The following is a 24,372-nucleotide window of genomic DNA, read 5'->3' as shown; positions in this document are numbered from 1 at the left end:
ATTACAAGCAACATTAACTGCCGAGACACCAGCAAGGCATCTGGACCCAGCGACCTCCCACCTCTCACAGTCTTCTCTATCAAAGCCCCTACCAAACGCCGTCCTCCATTGCATCACATACCCACACAAGCTAGACAAGGCATCAAGGTCACCCAAGACACGATACCCACTCGGTGTGGGTCTTCTAAGATCCCGGAAGACCGAGCTTGTTGTTGGTCTTGCGCGTCATGACCTTTGTGATAGCGTGCCGAATAGTGACCCCGGCCTTTTCGATGTCCTTCTTGGACAGTCCCGAGGTCACACACACCTTGAGCGCCGGCTGTACCGTCCAGTTGCCGTCCTTGAGAGCCGTGTTAGCAGAGATGGGCGTGCCCTTGAGGCGCGTGATCATGACTCCATTGGCGAGACTCTGTGAAGACGCGCGGACAAGTTAGCTATGATAGACAGCGACAAGATGGATAAAAGGGGCGGGAAGGGAGGGGTGCGGCTTCCTACCTCGTCGGCGCATTCCTGCAGCAGCCGCTCTTGGTCCTCGACTGCCAACCTGCGCGCCCTGACCACATCGGGCTTCAGTACGATGATCATGACCGGGTTCTCGGGCGCGCTAGTGCACATGACCCAGTCGCTGCGAGGGTCGAGCTGCGCCTTCATGAGCCGGATGTTCTCGCGGCACTGCAGGATGATCTCGGGGTTGGACTGGAGCACGTTCAGGCTTTCACTGGCCGCCATGGCGAGCATAGCCGGCAGAGCAGCCGAGAACGTGTAGGCGGCGCCCGTGAGGCGCTGGTGCTCCACCACGTCCTTGCGCCCAACGCAGAAGCCACCGCCCGCGCACAGCGGACCGGCTAGCGAGCCCACAATCATGTCCACCTGTGACGGGTCGACGTTCTGGGCCTCGGTCAGGCCGCGGCCCGTCCGACCCAGCACGCCAAAGGACCACGTCTCATCGAGGATGATGCGGAACTTGTACTTTTCCTTGAGCTCAATGAGGCGCGGCAGGTCGTTGCAGTCGCCAATCGTCTCGAAGAGCGCCTCGGTCACGATGAAGCGCCGTGTCAGCTTCTTGCGCGCCTGCTCCTGAACCACCTTGCGCATGACGCGCTCCAGGTCGTCGAGGTCGCCATGGTTGTACCACTTGATGTTGCTGCGCGAGATCTCGAGGCCGCGGCGGATCGAATAGTTGACGGCGCGGTCGGCCACGATGATGTCGCCGCGCTTGCAAAAGGCCGGGATAACGCTCGAGATGGTGGAGAAGGCGTGGGCGTAGACTATGCAGCCCTCGGTGCCAACGAACGAGGCGATGTCGGCCTCGGTCTTCATGTGCACGTCTTGGGTGCCGTAAAACTGCGGCGGCCCGCATGGCCCGACTCCGTAGGCGCGCAGCGTCTGGATCGCCTTCTCCTTAATCTGCTCGTTGGCGTTTAGGTTGTAGAAGTTGTACGAGGCCAGGTTTGTTACTGTCCTCCCGTTTGCGAGCTTAGACTTGGGTCCCGTCGGTCTAGCCAAGGCAGAGAACCAAGGGTTAGCACTTCGAGTATGCCATTCATTTCCCCTCTTCCGTTATATCTTACCCGACCAGAACTGGGAGCCTCTCCATCCCGGCCTCTTCGAGAGCCGTCTGCGGTGCCACGAGCGGCTCGGGCACCCACTCGTCAACAAGCTCGTCGATTTCCTGAGAGTTTGTAGCAACCACAGTCAGCTTCCGAATCCAAACCCCTTTTGTACTTGTCGTTCGTCTGGTCCTCTTACATCTTCGGTGAGCTTGATAAAGTTTTGCTTCGAGGTCGAGTACGATGGCGCGAGCAGGTAGCGAATAAAAAAGATGACCAGAACAAGCTCAATGGCAGAGCGGACAGGGTCGTTCTGGTAGCTTGATCGAACGTAGCGGATCAGCACGGCCGAGCCGGGCACCTTCTGGAAGGCCGTGGCCGCCTCGTTGAGCCATTCTGTCAGCTGTGACTGCAACTCGGGGAGATCCATGACCGTCTCTCTCGGTGCCCTGGCGGCACAATCGACACGGTTGGGGTGTTGGTTTGAAATTGTCGGACTCCGGTGGTTGTCTCGGGCAGATAATCGAATTGTTCTTATTTTTTATTTCATTTTTTTAATTCATGCGGGGGGCGCGACGCGCTGACAATGTCGATGACACGGCCAAAAAAAAAGGGTCTTTCAGAATGGCGTGGTCTGTCGGGGTTCGGGTTGCCCGCGCTTTCCTTGTTCAATATCCGGTGACAGAGCAGGCCACAGTCAGTGCACAGCACACTGTGCTCTCCCAGAATCCCTGCGTAAAATTCGCACTCCCGTTTCGCTCAGGGGCAACTTCCCCACTGGGCCAACCAGAAACCCCACCAGCCCCCGTCGGATCTTGCCCCACATCCCACACAAGGCGAGACGGAACGATCGGATGGAACATCATTTAACTCGGCGTACTTGAGCTGTGTGGATTACGTACGCCAACCCAAGTCTTCAATGTCGACTTTACAGTTCTATAGACTCTTGGCCCTTCAAGTGTGCAAGACGCTCGTAGCCTCGTTCGGCGTTGAAGAATTTATCAAAGCAGACACAGTAGACAAGGGTGAGTATAGGTACCTGAGCAGATACAATTTCATGCTTTTTGAAAGGATTTCATTGTATTCTGAAGCCTGCATAGAATGCACACAGACCAAAAGGATATTGTAAGAACAGAAACCTCGCTTGATGAAAAAAGACGAGTTATAATTATATCTGACTCCAATCCATCTCGAGTGGAATGCATCGGAGCGTATGCGTTGTGCAAGAGATGCACAGAAACAAGTCTAGCAGGAAATAAAGCCGTATACCATGACCGCCCACCCGGGCTTGTAATGTGTGTGCGTGCCAAAGAAACTGATACAAGCACCCCAGACAATACAAGCATATATGAATACCTCCATAAGCACCAAAGAAAGAAACCGCCCAAGAATGGTTTGTGCAATGTGTCTTCTTGAGATCACAGTCGACTATTGTATGGTACAAAAGTTCAGTCTGCCTTGAATTAACACCTACGCCTGGGAGGACTGCGTTGGGGAGTCTATCCCTGTTTGTGCTGCAACTCCAACAGGAGTGACGCTTAGGAAACTGCCCGTCGGTGTAGTGCCGTTGGTGTTGTCATTCGTTTGGTTGGTCGGCTGGAGCAAACCATCGGGAATCGACTTCTTCAAGGCGTCAAGAATCGGTTTAGCACCGACGATGGGCCCAACAATCATGCCAACGAAGACGAAGAGCATGACGAAGTAAAGAACAGCAAAGCGGAAGACACGTCTTCTCCGGAGCTTGGATTGCTTCATCGAATAGATGGGGGGGCGAATTTGTCGGCTGAAATAATGGTTAGCTGGTACTAATATAGTGCGGAAAGGCACAGGTTACATACCTGGGACGGAGCCAGAAGAGCATCATGGAGTGCAATCTGTCCACCTTAGGAATCAAGATGACAGGAAGCATGAGGAACAGAATGATATGTCCAAGCACGAAGTCGGCCGCGAACATGCCCAGCTCAGTGATCTTGCAAAGATACTCTCGGGCAGGCTGAGAGACGGAGTGCCAACCCATAGAATACCACTTTCCAGTCCAGAAGGCAATATTGGACTGGTCCGTCTTGAACTCTCTCGTAAGAGCCAGAGAAACAATGATCTTGAAGAAGAATCGCTGGAGGGCGACGACCACAATCATACCCAGAAGCGCCTTGACAAAGTCAAACCCTTCCAGGAAGAACATGACCTCGAAGAAGACCAAGAGAACAACAACCGCGACTCCGTGAGCAATGGCTGCTAGGACACTGCCAAACTTCTTGCAGCACATGCTCAGAAGCGGGCCCATACAGCAAGCCATGCCAAATAGGCCCGCTAGAACGCCTGCATTGATGGCGATGGGTGCAAACGCAACAATGGCCACTCGGATCAATGAGGCAGTAGCCTTTGCCTTGGGATCATGGCGCGAGACGCCTGTCTGGGCGTTAATGAACAAATAAGGGATCAAGGTCACAACGACGAGAAGAAGAGGCGCGAGGATTTCCGACCAGAAGATGTTGGTGAGAGCTCCACGAGGAGCGTCAGCGGACATCTTGCTCGATGGGTCTCCGAGAGCCTTGCGCTTGTAACCTGTGATCCTTGTTCGAGACAGTCGGCAGAAAGCGATCCAAGACGACGCATGGGAGCGTGAATTGCCACGAGACAACCATCGAAGGAAGTCCCGGTAGTCGATAAAGAAGTCGTTCCAGGCGAATTGATGGGGGTTGTACAGGAACGGTGAGACAATCAAAGCGAGGAGCGAGATCCAGAAATAGATAATAGCGGCCTGCCAAAGCGTGATTGTCGCAAAGAGTAACATCATGAGCATGCGAGCTCCGAAGTAAATCGACGGGCCGGCAAAGCGGGAGTAGAGCACGCCAAAGGGGATACGGGCAGTGGCAAAACCACGACCAGTGCCTATATACCGCGCGCCACCGAAAGCAAGATCCTGCTGCACCGAGTTGGCGTAGATTTGGCAGACGAACACCTCGAAGAATGGCGAAAAGGAGCCAAGCTGCTTCGCGAAACGAGTTGCGGCACGCAAGAAGCCCCGCTCGGTCAACTCCTGCACAATCAGGGGAACGAAAGAGAGGAAGAAGACGAAGAAGATGGAAAGAATACTGCGGTAGATCCAATCCGTGAGCGCGTCAGTGTTCTGGCAACCGGTAGGGTATAGGGGATCCGTAATGGGCTTTTCTCGGTTGTAGTCGCAGGGAATCGTCTCCCTCCGCAGAGCGCCGATGTTGAGCAGGCAGATCATGAACAGCTGAACCGAAAGCATGATGAACATGTTGTTGATGTGGAAACCGGGATGGGCGTAGTAAAACGAGAGGAAGCGATCCAGGGGCAGCTGAGTCCCAAGGTAATAGTACTCTCTAGACAGCATCTGCTCGCCCATACCAGTTCCAATCTTGGTTGTAAAGTTCAGAATGGAGCCAAAGCCAAGATCACGACCTTTACCACATTGGTAGTATTCGCAGTGCTTGATACGGCCGCCACGCAAAAGAGCGTTCATACCAGCATAAATATCCTCGTTGAGATGCAAGCCCTTCTGGGCCTTGGAAACACCGCCGCGGGTTGTCATGAAAATGCCGTTCAGGAAATCAGGATGGCCGTAATGAAGTTTACCACCGATCTGAGCCAAGGTTCTTGCGAAGAGAGTGCCGAATGTTTGTTCCTTGCCAGCTGCAACGTCACCAAGGATGCCGATATTCTCAGAGAAAATGTATTCGCGAGCACCCAGGATAGCAACCGGAGAACGAACGGTGTTCTTGAATCCCGGAGTATATGGCGAAACATCGTCCACCTTCATCTCCTCAAACTCGGCGAGAACGCTGCGAATCTTGAGGCACTCTTCCAGATAATTATCTTGATTGGCATCAATGAGCTGAATGTATTCGCCGCGGTAGAAGATCAGGGAGTGGTTCTGGTTGTCCGATTTGCCGTCGCCAAGAATTGGGTTTCCGGAAAGCTGAATGCGGAACTTGGGCCGTCGCATACCGTTCTCCATGATTTCAGAATGTCCGTCGATGAGAGCAGAATAGAGACGCGGCTCCTCGCCCTCAACCGCGGGCGCTTCCTCGTCGAGATAAGCAATCTGCAGGTCTGGGTAGGCACGAAGCAAGAACTCGGCGTTTTCCATTTCTTCCTTCTTGAACTTGGCATAGCGCTGCATCGACACGACGAGCTTGAATTTGCGGCGAGCCATGCGTTCCAGCTCACGCTCCAGCTTGTCAGAGTTGCCACCAAACATCTGGACAACCTCCGGATTCTCGACGCGGTAGAGAAGCTTGATTGCACGGCTGTAGTTCATGAAGCCAGAGACTGTACGATACAGGGTCTGGAAACGAAGAGAGGCCCAAATTCGTGTCCTGAGAGTGTACTCTGGCGCCGATGACTTGAAGCCGATGCAGTAGAATGGCAAGTCGTCAATCTTGCTCTTGGCGGTGTCTTTCTCGTTCTTCTCGAGCTCGCCGTTGAACTGAGATGTTTCATCTGCCAGAATTTTCGTGTCCTTGACGAAGCAGTCCCATTCATGAGGATGGAGCTGCTTGAGATATTCAAGAAGAGTAACACGGGAATATGGCTCATCCTCGCGAATGATTTCCCTCAGCGAGAGTAGGATCTTTTCGCTGTAATGGGGAATCAGAACCGTGAAGGTCGGCATGTTGTCCACGGGAAGAGGCTCTGGAATCGGCGTTGAGAGAGACTGGGCGAAAAACGATATTCTCCGCTCAGCCTCGCTTTGGGTGGGAAAGAACTCCGTCTTGAACGAATGATCCTCTTGCGATACGAAGAACGTAGGCGCGCGCAGAGTGCGCTTGCCCTCTTGCTCCGATGGAACCTGATGATACAGGAGCTTTTGGACGTGGTCAATGGCCAAAAGGTGCTCTCGGTACATCGAAATGACAATGGCGTTCCAGATCTGTGAGATGAGAACTTTGGGTTTGTACTTGATCTCCATGTCGGTGGTTGCCAATACTTTGGAGTAGATGCGCTTCGGGAGCCGAGAAAAGACGTTTCTCCACGGAGTCCAAATCGACGAACCGAGGTAAAACGATCGGGCGATCGAAAAGACGGCGTTGGTAAGGACATACCACAGGTAGGTATCGAGGAAAAAGAAGATCAAAGCGGTGAAGAGAATGAGGCCCAAAGTGATTTTCGCCTGATATGGGCAGAGATACCTCATTAAAATTGTGTCTCCAAGACAACTGTCCGTGTTCATCTGGGCAAGGTACCGAATCGGGTCGCGGAGAGACAAAGTTAGGTAGAGATACGACACTCCGAACTTGAGTCCGAAGACAGCTGCCCAGAGGCCGAAAGACATGGCCATGTCATTTCCAGAAAGGCGTGGGTAGCTAGCTGTGAATGTCTGACTGGCAACGTATCTCCGCGAGTTCTTCGTAAGGTAACTTCCAAAAAGACCGCCGAGAGGCATGATCGAGAAGAAGAGGAACGTGGCCAACGCGATGAAGAACTGCACAATACCGAGGACCTTTGCAGGCGTGGAATTTTGCTTGTCAATGAGGGCCTGCTCGTTCTTGGCTGGCATGAAGACGTAGACGCCGGGTCCGAGGTTGATGGCGAAGATCACAATGAGGAACAAGAGTTTCTTGGTGAGATGCTGGGCACCGGCCCACCTGCGAGGCACATACGCCCACTCTGCTATTGTTGCCAGAATCTGGATTAGAGCCGCGATTGCTCCTCCAAAACCCACAAGAGACCACGGAGCCGCCGCGGGTGGAGATTGGTTGAGTTGCAGTTGGTAGTTCGGGGTGATGAGGGTGGGAGCGTTGAACGCAGTGTAGAACCAGAACATGGTAATATGTATGACCCAAATGCGATTGAAATTGACGAGCAGGTGGAACCAAGAGCGCGTCTCCTTGTACGTCTTGAAGAAGACTTTCTTCCAGTTCACGTCCTTGAGTTTGAGATAGCGTTCTGCTGGGGGGACGTCCACCAACTTGCTCTTGTCCGAAAGAACGATTCGTTCAATGCCCTCGGGATACCAAAAGAGCTGGTTGCAGTCATCATAGCCAATGACTTTGTTGTGGTCCCTCTCCCGGCGGACATAAACCCCATTAAGGATTTCGTATCCTTGGTCCCGGCAGTACTGGTACAGGGGCGTAATGACATTGTTGAGGAAGGTGAACTCTTCAACTGGCTCGACCATGCTTTGGCAGGCAGGTGAGTTTAGGAAATCGTCTGCACACTTAAAAATGAAGCAGAGACACTCAGGCATAAAGCGGACCTGGTTGGCCTCGCCCCAGCAAAGAAGATAAAGAGCAATCTGTCGCACGCGGTCATGCTGCGACATGCGGTTCATTCGCGTCTTCCAGCGGAACTCGGCAGCTTCCAGCGAGTCGTCACCCTCGAGGTCCTCAAGAGCTGCTGCCTCGTTCGCGGCGGCGGCCTTCTTCTTGTTCTTGCGGGTCCGTTTCAGCCCTTTGCCCTTGACATTGGCGAACCCGACAGCATCGTCGAGATCGAGATGGGCAGCAAAGTACCACTTCCGGTAATTTGCGTTGTCTCCCCCAATGTAATCGGCATGAAGAGAAAGCAGTGCCTGGTTAGGCGTCATGCGGGACGCTCGCGAGTCAAGAAGCGTCATGAAGTGGTCGTACATATTGCGCATGCTATCGCGCTGGAAACCAAACTTTGCGGTCAAATCGAGGAAAATGTCCTCGACCTCCTCCTTGGAAAGGGGAATCTGGGCGTCGGAGGTCCAAGCTGGGTAGGGCTCCCGGGATCGTTGGCCAGCTGGAAGAACGTTGCCATAATCCATGCCATAGTTTGGGGTCGACGCGCCCGACGACCGGTTGCCGCCATAGGAAATCTGTGAGGAAGGAGGGCGGTAGCCTCTGGCGCCTCCCGGGCCCTCGTTGTAGCTGTTTACACGCTCATCGCCCCGACCATAGTAGTCCATATCCGCAGCGCGCGCCATGTCGGATCTCATGGTGAAATCGCTGAACGTCTCCGAATCCTCTTCTGAACCGCCACGGCGGCCTTGTGCGCCTGCATAGCCGGCCTGGTCGTAGTTCTGGTCATAGTAACCATCATTCTGATAGTACTCGTCCTGGTAGCGCTCCTGGCCTTCGTAGTAGCCACCATCTTGCTGATGAGGGTTGTTGGAGTCTGCGTTGTAGTAGCCACTGTAGTGAAAAAAGTTAGCAGAGCAACCCCAAGAATTCCCCAGAAAGCACCAAGCCAAATCTGCGTTACGTACGATTCATCATAATATCCTTCCGCGTGCGGCTGGCCGTGGACATCATGCGGCTGGCCGTGGGCGTCATATCCATTGTGGTTGTCATAGTACTGCTGGTCGTCCTGATAGTAGGAGTCGGTGTTCCCCGCTGGGTGGGCATAGCCATCGTCGTAATCGGCGTGCCCTTGGGGATGGGCTGGAGCTTGGCCGTGGGGAGGCGGGCCCTGGCCTGGTTGTTGGTATCCCGACATGCTGGGGGACAGATCTGAATATCAGATAAAGGGGGTTAGAAATGCAAACAACAGTAGTGCTCAAGTGGACTCGTCGTGTATAATAGAGGGGCACTGAACAAGGCCGAGCGGGAACTTGGGCGAGTCGCCAATGCGAACTCACCAAATCAGACGCTCATGGAGATGGTGAAGCGTGTGGGATCAACAGGTACTAGTTTTGTTAGAGACTGGTGCACAACAAAGGTTGGCAATGACTGTCCAAGTCTCTGCAAAGCGGTGTTGCACGAGATCAAAAGTGGCCGGCCACAGCAAAGATGAGAATCAGTGGTATGGGTTTGCTGACGAGCGTGTTGTGTTTGGGCCGCAGTTGTTGATGCACAACAGCGGTAGACCAAAGAGGGATAAGCGATTGGCGGCGCGGTGGGGCTGTAAAGGAGGTTGGCTTGGGGATGATGCAGGCGCTGCGGGCGGGCGGGCGGACTAGCCGTAGCGAAAAAAGTCGACCTCCCGTGCGTGGCTAACAAATCTTCGAGGCCAGGCCAGCTAAAGCCGGACAGAACGATGGATGGTGTCCAAACCCCTTTCCTCGAAAAGCTCCTGCAGCCTGTAAACGATTGACGACGTGGGATTTCCAATCCTCCGGCTCTGCGATTGATGCACTGCCTTTTCCACCGTTGGTGTCTCGAAACCTGTGCACGCAACTTGTCGCGGGCGGCGCAGTTCGTCGGACAGTTGCGTGTGGCAGCTGGGCGTCGAGAGATGTCGCCGCTGCAAAACCGAAGCCTATTCCACAATCTGTCGATGGAACGAGGGACGGCGCGAGACTGTGGATAGAGCGAGCGTAAGGGAGAAAAAAAAGAAGACGAAAAGGCAGAAAGGCCTGGCGGTGATGAGGGGAAAGAGCAGGGAAAAAGGGAAAAGGAGGCATTCAAGGATGGGTGCGTTTCGTCGTCACGGAAGGAGGCAGGACCCAGTCGCCAGGACGGCTTGCTCGCTGGCTAGGGTAGAAGCGTTTGTCAGGGGCAGTCCAAAAGGGAAGGGCGGGCGGGGCGAGACCGTGCGCTGTTGACAACCAGGACACTGTTCAGCGATTCGTATGAACACTGTGCTTTTGCAGCCGCCAAAGAAGAGAGAAACTCGAACGCCCGCCTTGTCGCTGTGGTCTTCCATTAAACCTGACGAGACCAGCTGAGACCACCCAACTGCAATCGCCAGAGCTTCTGATCATTCTCATTCACAAGGCGAAGCTATATGGCTACCTACACTCATTTTTCTCTATCGTATAGCGATTTTGACAAACTGGCGTCTCTCGATTTCACACTACGCCAGTCGGCCCCATTTTTGCCACCAGATTTCTGAGCCCGCCTTTTGGGTTTTAGCGGGTTTGTTGGCCAAAAATCATCCAGCACGGCAGCTTCCGTTGTGACCCCACCGTAGCATGTAGTCGGTACCTTATCCTCTTCCTGAGTTACTCGCCGAATCCTGCATCGTCTTCGCGCTCTTGACCAGGTGTACTTGCCTCCAATCTCCAATCGGAATACGCAAATTCGCTACGGGTGGGAGCAAGACAGGGATACGCCCACGCTGTTCAAGCCTGAAGCCGGGCACGGCGGAGGACTCCAAAATCAAAATTGCAGTGCATCAGATTTGAAGTGCTCCGCCACAAAGCTGTACCTTTTACCCCTGAGCCCCACACAGTCCAGGTTTTATCCAAGTACCGAACAAGTACCAGGTTCGAGCCTGGCAAGGGGCAAAGCTTGGTTGGGTGTCGGCAACATGACGTTGAAGGACAGAAACAGGGAAAACAGCTTCTTGGATAAGGCAACTAACTCTCCACTCACCAGCCACGGTTTTGTCGACTTTTGAGGTTAGCAAGACTGGGCAGCGTTGGCTGGTAGCTGATAGCTGATTCTAACTGACAGGAAACTGACAGGAGGTTGTAAGGTTTGAAAGGCCTACACTTGACAGTAGACAGGTTGAAGCTCCAGTTGGACTCCACCAATGCAGGGCAATTGGAGGCGTCAATACGGATTCCAGACACGAGACACGCACGAGTGGAGGTCGTTTTTTTTTCGGGGTCTGCACGCCTTCAATCCGGATCCTCTAGAAACACGAGGTGGGCTCAGCTCGTCACGTTGGGCCTTTTTGGCGTGTCTTTTTCTCGTCGTGTCGGTTGATTATTGGGATTCCAACTGCTGGTTTGGTTGTATAGTACGAAAGATTGCAACAGCATCCCGATTCCCGATTCCAGATGTCTTTCCCTGCTCAAGCGCTCGCTCTTCTTGAAACCAAGCAAGGTCGAACACAGTGCCCACCCAAACTTGGCTTTGCCGCGCCGCTCCAGTCATGTACCTGGTTACTCCCACCCGTGAAGCAATCTATTTCCAGCGCATGAGAACAGAGCTTACGTCGTACCGGCAAATGAACCCCCCGTGGAGACTTTCTGCAAGGAACGCACAAGAGATTTCTTCTCTTTCTTTGCGACGCGAGCCGCCGCCCGCCAGATCCGGCTAGCCACTCGGGAGCCTGGGACTGACGGGCGGGCGAAATCCCAGGCCATCCAGGCAGCCCCCGTTTTGGGAAAAGCTCCGGGTCATTCAATATCGATGACGATGCTCCAATTTGTTCTGCCCTGCTCTGGCAAAAAGAGGTCAGGTCAGGCAGGGCTGGGAATCCGGAAAAGGCTCGCGGGGGCCGGCCGGGCCAACCGGTCTCCAGAGTCCAGCCCAGAATTCAGCATGACTTCCGTCATTTATTGTGGCTGCCCGCCGCCCGGCCCTTGCGCGCCATCAGGCGGTGGTGAGGACGCCTCTCGGGACACCGGGAGGGCCTCTCTCGGGAAGCCAGTCTGCGAGGGAGTGCAACCACCTCCTTTCACTTCTGATTTCGCGCCGGAATTGGGTTTTCTTCCGTTGAAAGGGAAGACAAACAACATCAATGTAGTCCACTATCCACAACATAACCGCTGCGAGAGGCAATCCAACCCTCGTCAGACCACTATTGCCAGCGTTCCACCTTTCGACCTCGCACCTAGAATCACCTAGAATCGGTGCATACTTACATGCTCATTAGGATACGCCGTGGGGGCCCCGCTGTCCATCGCACGGCAAGCCTGGCCGGTCTGGCGTGGAGAGACCTGACCTGGGCCGCTTGCTATGAGCGGCTTCTTGAATCCTCCTTTGAGGCGTAAACACGGTTAATATGGAGCCTGAATGCGTATACTCGTGTAGAATTTGGTTCAGATAATTTCCTGTCCTGTTCTCCGTACCGGCGGAGTTACCTATCTGAGATACACGACCTGCAAGTCGTGCAACCTGATGCGTTGCAGAAAGTCGGAAAGTTGTCCCGAGCCTAGGATACACAGACCTTGATCTCGTCGATCAAGCTAACCACTGTTGAACATTGCCAACTCACGGCTGAATCTTGAACGAAAGCCCGACAAGCCAGCGCAAATATTGGCTAGGCTGATTTGCTTGAACGTAATCCACCCAAAAATTCGTATCATAGCTGAACTGTGGATGCATGTTTGTTTGGGCACGCGGCTAGGGCCACCTGAGGACAAGGCCAGAGCTTAGCAAGCAAGTTTTGGCTGCATGATCCGCGTCTGCACCTCAGCTTGTGTGGAAACAAGGCGAAGGGCCAAGCCGACAAGTGCGATAGATAACGGGCGCACGCGCACGGCTTGAGAATGCGTGTCGCCATTTGCGGCTTGGGGCAGGGCAGATTGGCGATCTCGCGCGAGCGGCGGCGGCTTTGCTCCTTGATGACCGCTGCGGATCCAATCACAATTCCGAACACTTCGGACGGGCGTCAACTCGGTGCGTCTTTGCTGTAGTCAGTGCCCTGCAAGATTGGCTGGCTCATGGCCTTGCACAAGTCCGTCGAGCCAGAGGCAAGACTTTCCGCAAAGCCAGTTATTTAGCCCCGGACAGAAGATGATGCATGCACGTGCGGAATACTTAACAGCCGTACAAGCCATGCCATACGTACGTCGGATGCCACGCCATCAGAAGTCTGCGTGCTAGCGGCCGTGCTAGCAGACCGAGACAGCATTGAAAGTCTTCCATTGACTTGGGAGGGCCAGAAAACGGACGACTACCCGTCGAGCACACAAGGCTAGCCGGGAAGATCGACCGTCCCCTAGCGTGCCGTCCACTCCTGAACGGAGCGGCCGATTAAGTCGAGATATAATGATGACAGTCCCCGGCCGTGAAAGAAGCCTACTTTGTCTATTCCGTAGGTACCTACAATAGTACAGACGGTGCTGCCGGGTCCAAGTGTAATAAAGTTTTGAAGTTTGGAGATCCGTTTGCGTAAATGCGGGCTGGCATGGCCGCCACAATGGCGGGGGAATTACAGAAGGTTTTCGGAAGGAGGGGTGCCAAAATGATCGGACTGGGGAAGAACCTTAAGGTCGCCCCTGGCAACGGTTGCCGTGTTTTCCAAGGGGAGCCAACCCAACCTACAATTCTCCAAAGAATGCGTACAACTGCAGGTCGCGCCCGAACGGATAACTGTGCAAGGCTACGACCCGATTCCGTCATTGCCAGCAGCCAGGACGATTGCTAGGTCGCTAAACGTACCATGGCTAAGGCGTCGAAGCCTGCGAGGAGTTGGTCCGACGACGATGACGACGAATTTCCCGACCTCGAAACCCTCGCCCAGCAGAAAGTGAAGGAACGAGCTCAGCCGGCCATCCAAGTACGACGTCCTCAATTACCATCCCGCAGCGGGACGAGTGAAGGCACAGCAAAGGCGCCATCGACGATTAGAAGACGCAAGCTAGGGCCGTTGTTGTCCGACACGACATTACTAAGAGCATGGACGCCCGAGGAAGCAGACCAAGGAAAGGGAAGCCAGGGGCAAAAGATGCACGCACACGATGAGGAACCACAACGCTCGCGGATTGAGTTGCGGACGAGGAAGTCCAAGCCCGTCGCTGTTGCTCCGCAGGTGGCCGGCGAGTCGGACGACTACATGTCTGGGCAGGAAATCAGCATCATTGAGGACTTGTCGGAAGCCGACGATACGCCTTCATTTTCTAGCGACTCCGGAGATGAGCCCTCCGAGTTTGAAGTCGCAAAGGGGGAAGACGACGACGGCGACGATGACGACGGCGGCGACGACAACGGCAACGACTCGCTTGCCGAATTCTTCTCCAGGTGGCCGCGGACCAAGCCAGGCCTCCAGGTCAAGGAGAAAAAGCCGTCCGCCCCAAAGGCGGGCGAGCCAAAGGTGAAGGAGGAGGAGGGTGAGGAACAAGCAGGCCCAGCCACCAGACGAGCGCGACGACCTCTGCTCCATAACCCAACCAGCGAACGTCAACCTGCCAAAGAAAGGCTTCAAAAAGAACCCAAGCCCAAGAAGGCGCCCGGCACAGACCTAGCCGACACTTTCTCTCGTCTTCGAATGTGAGTTTAACTTGAAGCCTATGGAACTGAATTCGGTCTTTCTCGTCATTTCAATTGATATGAACCTCATTAACACATTTCTCAGCGATGCCTTTGACGAAGCCGGAGAGAGTGAAGGCGCTCGCTCGCGACCAAAACTCACACCTCCCAACACACCACCCAAGCCTTCTCGGGGACTTGTCTCACCAAAGAAGATGCCTCGGATTCCTGCAACACCGCACCAACCCAGCTCGGATATTTTCTGGAGCCGTGAGTTCGTCGACGAGTGGAACGACGAACACTCGCCACGGAAGCAGCTGTTCCCCGATGCTACCAAGCGCAGCCCGGAGAAGCACAGCCCGGAGAAAAAGAAGGCCTCGACGAAGACGGCGACGGACCGTGAGTCAAAGAAGGCGTTTGAACAGGCCAAGCACGACACGGCCGAAAAGTTTCTCGGAGAGCTCGACACGGTCATCACGGGCGGGAAGCTCTCGGAGCTGGCAGCTTCCACGGGAGGCATCAAGCTGAAATGGACCAACAAGCTAAACACGACGGCGGGCCGGGCAAACTGGAAGCGTGAGACGATCCGGTCCAGCCACAAGAGAGGCGACCCTGCTGCCGGCGGTGCTGCCGCTGGCGGTGCGACTGCTCCCGATGGCACGACCACCGTAGTCCAGCACAACCACTACGCGTCCATCGAGCTCGCCGAGAAAGTGATTGACGACGAGCACCGGTTGCTGAACGTCATGGCGCACGAATTCTGCCACCTGGCCAACTTCATGGTCAGCGGCATCACCAAGAACCCGCACGGCAAGGAGTTCAAGGCGTGGGCGGCCAAGTGCTCGCGAGCGTTTGGCGACCGCGGCATCGAGGTGACGACCAAGCACTCGTACGACATCGACTTCAAGTACGTGTGGCAGTGCACGGCCTGCAGCCTCGAGTTCAAGCGCCACTCCAAGAGCATCGACCCCGGCCGCCACCGCTGCGGCAGCTGCAAGAGCGAGCTGCGCCAGATCAAGCCCGCGCCCCGCGCTGCCTCCGCAAAGCCCAGCGAGTACCAGGCCTTCATGAAGGTGCAGATGAAGCTGATGAAGGAGGAGAACCCAAAGAGCCCGCAGAAGGATATCATGAAGCTCGTCGCCAGCAAGTGGGCGCAAAAGGGAGGAGGAGCAGCCGCAGCCGCCAGCGGACGCTCTGTCTCGCCAGCCGACAGCGGCAACAGCAGCAGCGGGGGCTTCCGAGATGTGTCCAAGGACTTGGAAAATCTCGTCGCGATAGAGGACGACTGAGGGGTGGCGGCTGGCTGTTCCCGCACGCCGGGTTTTGTGAATCCCTCCCATGTTTATGATACCCCCCGTTTATGGTCCGAGGGCTGAATCTTTCGATCCTGGTCTCCTCGAAGATCGGGGGACGTGTGTCGTGGTGTCAGGGGAGACCCAATGGTTGTACGAAGGACGCGGAATCACTGTATTTATTGTATGTATGGATAGCACCATTGCAGCCTCTCTCTTTGCCGCCATCAAAACTGCCTTTTCGTATAAGTAGGTAGAAAAAAAGACACTACAGTGGAGCACCGGAGGTGGCTTAAAATGCTACCTAGCCCGTACAACACATGGAGGCCGATTCGTGTGATTATAATGCTACAGCGGCCAGAAATTCAGTTTCCGGCTGGATAATAATGAGTAGTAACACGCCTCAGTACGTCAACTGCTAGAATATTACACTTATGCATGTGTATATTCAGGGATGTCTCATGAAAAGAGGGGACCGTAGGATGATGTCTACTGCAAGTTCCCGGTAAAAAGCGATACAGCTGAGTGGGCATCAACGAATGGTAAGAAAAACAAGACGAAACAAGATTGTCTCACGATTTGAGTCCCGGTTCTTGGGAACTACCACGACTATTAGATAGATCAAGCCATAGAAAACAAGCACTCAAGAATCCTCTGTAATAAGACATTTCTTGCTTTCGCTTTCGTATTCTACGATAAAAGAACTTATTCCAGGATCCCAAGAAGCTAGGTGAAAGGTGAAAACAAGCTTACATTATATTTCAAGGTAGGACAAGTGAGGCAAGGGACGCTCTAACTGGTATCTCTCTCTCGCTCGTCACCTTTGAAGAAGACAAAGGCTCATAGTTGTTATCTACCTGCTACATATTTCACTAACTGAGGTAGTCATACAGACATGTTGTCTGTTCGTCCCAGACCATCCAAACCTGGATGCCTAGCCAACGTCACACAAAATATAGAAGCGTGCATCATTATCATAGGAAAGTGGCCTGATATCCGAATGGTTGGTTTACTTGCTTCACACCATATATTGTGTCTCAGACGATCAACTTCACAAACACGAGCCATTCCCACTTTGCATAGAGAAACTAGGCCGCTTCATCAAGCTACTCGGTCTGAGAGAGGTATTATCTTATTAGCATGCCCAGTATAGGTCGCCGGAAACCATTGCCATGCCACCTGCTGAACTAATCCCAAAGAGTCTTGCAACAAACAGGCCGTCCTGTATTCTCTAGAAGCTAGGCTACGTCAATTTTCAACGTACCGTCTTCTGGACTTGTCGAGCACCGCACCAGACCCTAGTTAGTTGTACGAAACCCAAACGGCTCCCTTTCTGCACAAGATAATAGGAGACACCGCACTAGACCAGTTGTAAGAAACTCAAATAGTTCCATTTCTACGTAAGGTCGCTAGTGGGAGATACTCTGCTAGCTACTGCATAAGCTGCGTACACACATTGAAAAGCATCAAGTACACGAGTTCCTCCCTCCGCGTCGGTTCCTCCCTTTCAACGCCTAGACCAACTGCACATTTTCCACCAATAAGTAACCTGCAAACACGATATTCAGATCCTAGACATGTCCTGTCCCTGACTGTGTGGTTGTCCACCCCAACCTTTGCCCGAGCCTGCCACATGATATTCAACACAACAAACAAACCCCGTTGATAAATATCCCAATCCTATCCTACCCATAGCCCCTCAGAGCTCGTTGAAAAGGTGCCAGTCCTTGACCTCAAACGTCTCCCATATCTTGGCCGCGTACTCGACAGCGTCGCCGATAAGCTCGCCCTGCTTCCCCAGCGCCAGGTCGACATCCTCCTCGTCGTATTCGCCCTTGATATGCGGCACGTTGATAGTGATGAGGATGTCGGTCGACTCCTTCTCGAGCCGAACCAGCGTGAGGATGAGCGCGGTGAAGTCGGGCGCGCCGGAGCGCGCGCTCGCGGACTGGGGCGTCTGCGTGGCGATCAGAGTGTATGCGGGAATGTCCTCGCTACGGTTGATCATTCCATTGTCAGCGCTTTGGCAACCCACTTCTTTTTATATGCCCCCTACTATCTCGAGAGTGCGACAGGGCATGGGGTGTTCTTACTCGAGGTGCGAGAACTGCGTCTCGGTCGTGTTCCAGACCTTTACCGAGTCGGCATCTTCGCCGAGAAGCTCCTCCAGATGTGTTGTCAGCGCCTGGCCATCGGCTTCTAGACTGCCGCTCCCGGCCGGCCCGATGCGCTCTGTGATATCGATGATAATGCTAGTGAAGCCGTCCTTGTCGATGTAGACCTCCTGATTGTCGGGAACCTGGCGCAACTTGCTATAGGCGAAGCGCAGAGTTAGCAAGCGGTTCTAGCTTGTTACACGGGGCTTCTACAGCTTGAATATTCTGTAGGTCACTCAAACGTAGCGCCTAGGTCACAGAGGAAGGGGACTATGTGTAAGGCTGATACAACGTACCTGACATCAGCGAACTTCTCAGGGAGATCAACTACAAGAGCCCCGCCAAAGAGAGGGGTCTTCTTGTAAGCGGTCGACATGGCGGGCAGGGTCCTGGCGTGTAGCAGCGCGTGCACAGTTTGTTGTGGAGGATACAGCTTTTGCGTATTTGATGGCAATATGGCGATTTATACTAGAAGCGCAATGGTGAAGCTCAAGATCAAACTGAACCCGAGTTTGCGACAGACTTGCGCGAACGGCGGGCAGTGATGTATGGCGGGGTTGCGGGGCGCAAGGCTGCCAGTGAGATTGACCCCTCGCGCAATGAGGTGGCGGGTATGGCTGGGTGATTGCTTGGGCTCGGCAAGACCAGAGGAGATACAGTAAGCTTGCAAACGTTGGATTGGGCTGCGGTCAGAGCATGAAACAGATCCCAACTCCTTAGCCATTATTGAACAGATATGAGAGTTTGCAAGCATATTACGACGAGATATAGAGTTCGATATTGGTGTAAGGGCGCTTCGTTCTAATATCACGAAGGTATCCGTAATCTTGAAGCAATACGGTATGTGTATTTGACACTTGACCTCCCCGCGGCTGTCACTATCACTACGGACGGTTGAACTTGTGTAAGGCAAATGCATATCCCACCAGAATATCAACGTGTATAATAACATGTTGAGCCCAGTATCTAGAGGAAATAGTCCCTCATAAATAAATGTTCTCGGTATGTTGGATAATCAGGGAGTCAGCGATGCAGAATTACCCCGCTCCACCCCTACCTGCATCCGGCCCGTAGCGTACTTCGTACCTACGGTAGGGTAGATCGTCACCTGCTCCGCGGCATCCTTTACCCCGGCTGGGGTAGTCGCGTCAGCGTCAAACCAACTCTCCTGCTATTTAAACGACAACTATCTAGCTTCGCGGTTGAAACCTCAACAGCAACTTTGAGAATACCACCCAATGACCAGCAAAATGGCGTCTTGCATCTTCTGCAAGATCATTAAGGGTAAGCTCTCCCGCTCCTCGCTGCGACAGCTGACAGAGAGCTAGGTACACACATAGGTACCTTATAGCTAACCCAAGCTAGGAGACATCCCCTGCTTCAAGCTGTTCGAGAGCGACAAGACGCTGGCGTTCCTCGACATCAACCCTCTGAGCCGCGGCCACGCAGTACGTGACGATGCCAGGCTGAGTCCACGCGGCCAATGATATAGTAGCAATGGCGCCCGCTAACCGGCCAAACCAGCTCGTTATCCCCAAGTTCCACGGCGAGAAGCTCACCGACATCCCCGATGAGGACCTGACGGAGCTCCTGGTATGCGCGCGCGAGCGAACTAGCCAACAACACCCCTACCCACTCTGCTTCTCCGTCCCTACTGTCAAAGACGCAAAACCACTAACCACAAGCTTTCAAAATACAAAGCCAGTCGCAAAGAAGCTCGCGCTCGCCACGGGCGCAGCCGAGTACAATATCCTGCAGAACAACGGGGCCGGGGCCCATCAGGTAGTCGAGCACGTCCACTTCCACATGGTATGGCTTGCCTCGATGCACACAAAGCAACAGCACAACCCTCCCAGAAAAGCTAATGAGCACAAACCTAGATCCCGAAGCCCAACGCCCAAGAGGGGCTCGGCATTAGCTGGCCGCAGCAGCCGACAGACATGGACAAGCTGAAGGCACTCTCCGAAGAGATCAAGTCGAAGATGTGAAGTGTTTTTCGTCTGATATTTTGGGGTGTACATTTATATTTCTTCTTAAAGATGTACAACATAAGATGATGAGACAAAAAAATTAGCCTTGATGTTATTAGATTAAGTCCTCCATGCAGCCTTCCCCTACCCCCTTTTTACAGTTTTCTACCGTCCTCAGCCAAGTCTTCATCCTAACAAGTCCTACCCGTACGAAGAGAGAAAACAAAAAAAAAAAAAAAACTTCGTACATTTAGGTAGTTGTACACTATACATGCTCTAATCGACATCGTCGGCTGAAGTCTCGGGAGGAGCAGCAGCCGCAGGAGCAGATGCAACAGGAACAGCAACGGTAGGCGTAGTAGGCGTTGCGGCCTCGCCGTTCGTCGTTTCCTTGTTCTCGGTGGGGTAGTAGTTGAGTTTTCCCCCGGGCTGGATCACATGGGTGCGGTCGTAGTACGAGCGGGCGCGGATATAGGGGTCGAGGACCCAGTGACTCTCGCGGAGCTTGGCAGCGATGTCGTTGCGCCTCGCCTTGATCTCGGCCCCCTTTTCGCCTTCGGCGTGCTGGATCCACTGCCGCGTGGCTTCCTCGTAGTCCTTAACCAGGAGCTCGCGCTCCGTGAGTAGGCGGTCACGCGTCTCGACGTCCTTCATCTTGTCGTTCTCACCAGCGATCGGCTCTACATAGCTGTATTCCCAATCTTCGGCGCCGTCCAGCTCCTTGGGGATGTGGTTCACTGGCACGAATTCCTCCATTTCCCGCACGTTATTCGTGAAATGGACCTTGTTCGCCACAACCGGATCTAGCCACCCCTTAATTACCTTCCAGATACCTGCATCCGTGTCAGTTGATTTCCGTGTTCTTGAAACTTTCCCAGAACCAAAAAACGTGGCAGCCATACCTTGAAAAAGCCATGGCGCTTTGTGCACCAGGACCACGCCCAACGATTCCGGGTAGTTTGCTTCAAAACACTTAACCATGAATTTCACTGGTGTGTAATCCTATGAGGCGGTCAGATGACTGAAGTTTTTGAGTTTGCGGCTCAGGAATCTTACCATGTTCGCCAAGGAAAACCCAGTCATGTCAAAAACGATAGTCTGCAAATACAATCAGCGACCGGGCTACAATTGGGCTTCCCAGGGCTAAACTCACCGCTGTGTCGACTGGAGGCTGCAGGAGCATACGGCACGTCTCAATGAGATAAACCGTGTACCTCTCTAGGCTCTCTTCGGCCTGTTCGCCTTGCTTGTGGAGTCTAACCCTGACAACACAGATCGGCCGGCCCAGCTTGTCGACGCCATGGACGTAACTCTTTCCCATCCGGATCTGTGAAAGGAAGTCGTGGCCGAGCTTCTTCGTGGCGGCGTCGCCGCTCTGTTCAGCCTCAAGGGCAGCCCATTCCCCGTTCTTCATGATGTCTTCATCGACCTTCATGTCCTGAGCGCGCCAGTTCATGGTTGAGATGAACATGACGAGGGCCTTCTCTACATCCCATTTCCGGGCTCTGAGGAAGCGGAGCACGAGAGCATCTGGGTGGTCATGTTTTACCATGCCCCAGGTTGTTGACCGTATGGACTCGGGAGACTGGCTGGCAAGCGTGTCATAGAAATGCTTTGTCTGGCCATACTTGTCCTCTTCACCATTCTTGGTCGACGTCAAGACGACAGAAGTAGCGTTGGGGACGGCTGGTTCAGGATCGGCTTCTTTCTTACTTTTCCGTGAGAATATTGACAACCGGCTTTTCTTGGTCTTCTTGTCGTCAGTTGTGGCATGTGACTTTTCAGACTCGGCCGGGGCCAAGGATGCTTCAGTTTCAGCGTTGTTTTCCTCAGGGCTAGTGCTGATGCCGCAGACTTGAAAAATAAGCTGCCATAGCTGTCTCAACTTTTCCTCTTGCTCAGGAGTGAGATTTCCCGGGCGACCCGGAGCTATATCTGCAGACATGGTGGTGTCGTCGTCGTAGCCGCCGGCGTCGTCAGAGACTTGACCTTGAGTTGCCTTAGGGGAGGGCCGGAAATTGTATAGGACAGTGAAGCCCAAGCCGAGCCCTAGGCCGAAGGTGCAGATGAGACTTAGCAAGTGGCCAGATGATGCGCTAATTACAATTCTCGAACTGTGTGAGTATCTTGGGTAGTGAGCACGAGATAGTGATTGCTGAAAACTGCAAGGCCCGGGGGTCCGAAGTCGTGAAAACCCGCGGCTTGATGAGACACTGGTTGGTGCGGCGGCCAACAAAACGGAATAAACCCGGTGAGGCGGCGGGATGCGACGGACGGCCGGTGTGGGAGCAAGGGAGATGCTCGGAAAACCGGACGTCAAGGAGAAAAGTTGACGATGGGAGGATAGACACCCGAGGGAGAGCGAGGCGCGCATGGGAATACCAGGTTCAGGTATCGTCGCCGAAAGTCTCGAATCAGATTAAAGCAGCAACCCAACACACCTGCTTCCCACTCGTCGCTGTGCTGTGGTATGGATGGTGCGCTGTGTCGGGGCAATGGCCCAACCCACAGCAGTTCAGGGGGCTCAGGCAGATGCACCAATGACAGGGCCAGCTATGCCGGGCAAGCCGTGTCAGCTTTGAGGCGCAAAAGATTTCCAGGAAGCGCGGCGGGCGGAGACGGGACATGGAAGCAACCGCCAACGGCGGGATCCCCATCCCCGTAGCCCATGGCGCGGCGCAGCACAGCACGGCACAGCACAGCACAGCACAGCACGGCACTGCGCAGTCTGCGCTCGAGTCATTAAGCGTGTTTCACATACATAGTTGCAGTCGGCGTGTCAACGGCCGCACAAAGGGGCGGTCTCAGATAATCGGAGCTGGCTGGCTTTTTGGCTTAAAGACTTGACGGCAGAGCGTGGTGAAGGCAGGCGAGAACGTGAGCTATCCGCAGGGTTGGATGGAAACTGCGACCGAAGAATTTGGCTTGGGTTGAGCGCTCAATCCGAAGTGGGGGACGAACGGCCAGAGCGGGACACGAGAGCTCGGGCGAAGCAGACGCAAGGAACAGCCCGCCGCGTTTGTGCCAAGCGCAAAGCGCCAAGTCCAACCGGCTCTCCGGAGTTTCAAAATTCTGCTGTGATGTTGCCCCGAGTCATGACCCCGAGTGTAAAGCGGGCAACGTCCAACCAACTCAGAGTGCTTTACTCTTCTTACCAGCTGTCGGTTTTACAACTCGATGCCCAGGGAGAAAGGAACATGTAACATCAATAATGGATTCGACTGTCTGGCCTGACTGAAGTGCGAGGCGATGCCCAACACGAGCGAGGCAGTGAGAGTCGGGACCATCGGGATGGTCGGGTAGCGGGGTCCGTAAAAGACGCGACGGGAAAGAGAGCCCGTTAACTCCCCGCTAAAAGAGGGTGCTCTCCATGCCTTACTTACCTAAGCGACCATGCACACAACCTAAGGTGCGGGGCAGTCGCGTGCGTTCCAGCACGCAGCGTCAGTGGACGCGTTCGACCGCCATGGATACCCTACCTGCCAAGGTACCTTAACCCTGGATATCGTCACATCAAGCGACAGGTTCTAGCCAAGACCAACATATCGTCGAGACCCATCCGGCACGACAGCCGCCGATAGCGATGGTCGGGGAGGAACGAGACTCGAGCGCCAAGCGTGCGCGGTCGACGTCGCGCGCACGCAACTCGCGGCCGACAACCCCGCTGCGGCCGTCGTCGCGGTCGTCGTTCCGGGAGTCGGCGCGGGAGAGCGTGTCGGGCGAGGCGCCCTTCCCCCTGAACACGTTCGAGCCGGCGTTCGCGGAGCTGTCGGACGCCATGGCGGACCTCGAGGCGAACATGATGCACTTCCAGCTCATGCACGAGAGTCTGGCGCGCTTCAGCGAGAGCTTCGCCAGCTTCCTGTACGGCCTGAACATGAATGCCTTCTGTGTCGACTTTCCTGAGGTGGGTGTGCTTGTGTGGCTGTCTCGACGAGACAAAAAGAGCGCTAATGTGTGATGCGATCGCTCAGGCTCCGTTACTCGAGTCTTTTCGGAGAATGAAGCAATTGGAAGAACAGGGTGGTGTGTACTCCACGATCCTTTTCGCCCCGGAATCTTGAAAACACGGCACGGAACTAATTGCGATGTTACGCATTCAAATCAGGAGCCACCCCGCGGTTCCCAGAGAAAGCTTCCGGCGGGGAATTCGACGGCGAGACTACATTCATGTGCGCAAAACAGACTCTTAGATTGACTCAATGTTTGCGATTATATTAGCTAACTAGCATCCTTTAGGACAACGGATACATCGTTTGTTGAGAACCCTCCGACTTCGTCCAAGCCAAACCCCAAGTTCCAGACGCCAACACCCAGCACTCGGCAGTCGCGCGTCCCGGCGCCGTCTACAAGGGGGGCAGCGAGAGGGGGGCGTAGCGGCGGCGGCACCCGAGGAGGGCGGCCTAGTGGGCTCGCAAGACCTCGGGGCCGGGGGGTGAGGTGAATTTCGGTCTGTAATTGTCGTAGATTGTTGATATAGTTGTGGCGTATAAAAGCTTGCCGGAAGCTAGCAGGAGGCCCCGGCTTTGGGCTGTTCGCGGTGTTGGCGGTCTGGAAAGGCATCCGGAGCACAGTTGAGCTGTAGCATCTTTAGTGGTAGGCGA

At 54.3% G+C, this 24,372-nt stretch overlaps 7 protein-coding genes across 7 annotated transcripts; 3 read left to right on the top strand and 4 right to left on the bottom strand.

The window, feature by feature from the left end:
• Positions 1 to 184: 184 nt before the first annotated feature.
• On the bottom strand, positions 185 to 1,980 carry B0T26DRAFT_650851 (pyridoxal phosphate-dependent transferase; the record flags this gene model as incomplete). Its single annotated transcript, XM_060438218.1, has 4 exons — positions 185 to 409; positions 496 to 1,498; positions 1,572 to 1,672; positions 1,750 to 1,980. 4 exons carry the CDS (start codon positions 1,978 to 1,980, stop codon positions 185 to 187), a joined length of 1,560 nt encoding a protein of 519 aa, XP_060294465.1.
• A 1,040-nt stretch (positions 1,981 to 3,020) lies between these two features.
• B0T26DRAFT_677515 (glycosyltransferase family 48 protein) lies at positions 3,021 to 8,981 on the bottom strand (the record flags this gene model as incomplete). Its single annotated transcript, XM_060440109.1, has 3 exons — positions 3,021 to 3,333; positions 3,389 to 8,677; positions 8,752 to 8,981. 3 exons carry the CDS (start codon positions 8,979 to 8,981, stop codon positions 3,021 to 3,023), a joined length of 5,832 nt encoding a protein of 1,943 aa, XP_060294464.1.
• A 5,367-nt stretch (positions 8,982 to 14,348) lies between these two features.
• Positions 14,349 to 15,967, top strand: B0T26DRAFT_716564 (SprT-like family-domain-containing protein). The gene has a single exon (XM_060442277.1). The coding sequence runs from the start codon at positions 14,392 to 14,394 to the stop codon at positions 15,637 to 15,639; it is 1,248 nt and encodes a 415-aa protein (XP_060294463.1). The 5' UTR covers positions 14,349 to 14,391; the 3' UTR covers positions 15,640 to 15,967.
• A 1,047-nt stretch (positions 15,968 to 17,014) lies between these two features.
• B0T26DRAFT_716562 (ran-interacting Mog1 protein) lies at positions 17,015 to 18,555 on the bottom strand. Its single transcript, XM_060442276.1, has 3 exons — positions 18,095 to 18,555; positions 17,736 to 17,954; positions 17,015 to 17,636 (listed from the first exon to the last, which is right to left on the bottom strand). The coding sequence occupies exons 1-3, from the start codon at positions 18,172 to 18,174 to the stop codon at positions 17,342 to 17,344; spliced, it is 594 nt and encodes a 197-aa protein (XP_060294462.1). The 5' UTR covers positions 18,175 to 18,555; the 3' UTR covers positions 17,015 to 17,341.
• A 341-nt stretch (positions 18,556 to 18,896) lies between these two features.
• On the top strand, positions 18,897 to 20,008 carry B0T26DRAFT_716556 (HIT-like domain-containing protein). Its single transcript, XM_060442275.1, has 5 exons — positions 18,897 to 19,082; positions 19,164 to 19,246; positions 19,323 to 19,391; positions 19,500 to 19,607; positions 19,679 to 20,008. The coding sequence occupies exons 1-5, from the start codon at positions 19,037 to 19,039 to the stop codon at positions 19,784 to 19,786; spliced, it is 414 nt and encodes a 137-aa protein (XP_060294461.1). The 5' UTR covers positions 18,897 to 19,036; the 3' UTR covers positions 19,787 to 20,008.
• A 36-nt stretch (positions 20,009 to 20,044) lies between these two features.
• Positions 20,045 to 21,713, bottom strand: B0T26DRAFT_753281 (putative phosphatidylinositol transporter protein; the record flags this gene model as incomplete). The annotated part of the gene is made up of 4 exons (XM_060445647.1): positions 20,045 to 20,601; positions 20,671 to 20,770; positions 20,825 to 20,866; positions 20,922 to 21,713. 4 exons carry the CDS (start codon positions 21,711 to 21,713, stop codon positions 20,045 to 20,047), a joined length of 1,491 nt encoding a protein of 496 aa, XP_060294460.1.
• Positions 21,714 to 22,863: 1,150 nt separating this feature from the next.
• Positions 22,864 to 24,212, top strand: B0T26DRAFT_741981 (DASH complex subunit Dam1-domain-containing protein; the record flags this gene model as incomplete). Its single annotated transcript, XM_060444043.1, has 5 exons — positions 22,864 to 22,875; positions 23,364 to 23,675; positions 23,743 to 23,794; positions 23,898 to 23,940; positions 24,008 to 24,212. The coding sequence occupies 5 exons, from the start codon at positions 22,864 to 22,866 to the stop codon at positions 24,210 to 24,212; spliced, it is 624 nt and encodes a 207-aa protein (XP_060294459.1).
• Positions 24,213 to 24,372: the final 160 nt, after the last annotated feature.

This window comes from Lasiosphaeria miniovina (assembly GCF_030549165.1).
Source record: "Lasiosphaeria miniovina strain SMH2392-1A chromosome Unknown B0T26scaffold_5, whole genome shotgun sequence".
Lineage (NCBI taxonomy): Eukaryota > Fungi > Ascomycota > Sordariomycetes > Sordariales > Lasiosphaeriaceae > Lasiosphaeria > Lasiosphaeria miniovina.
This window is presented reverse-complemented; position numbering and strand designations above follow the sequence as displayed.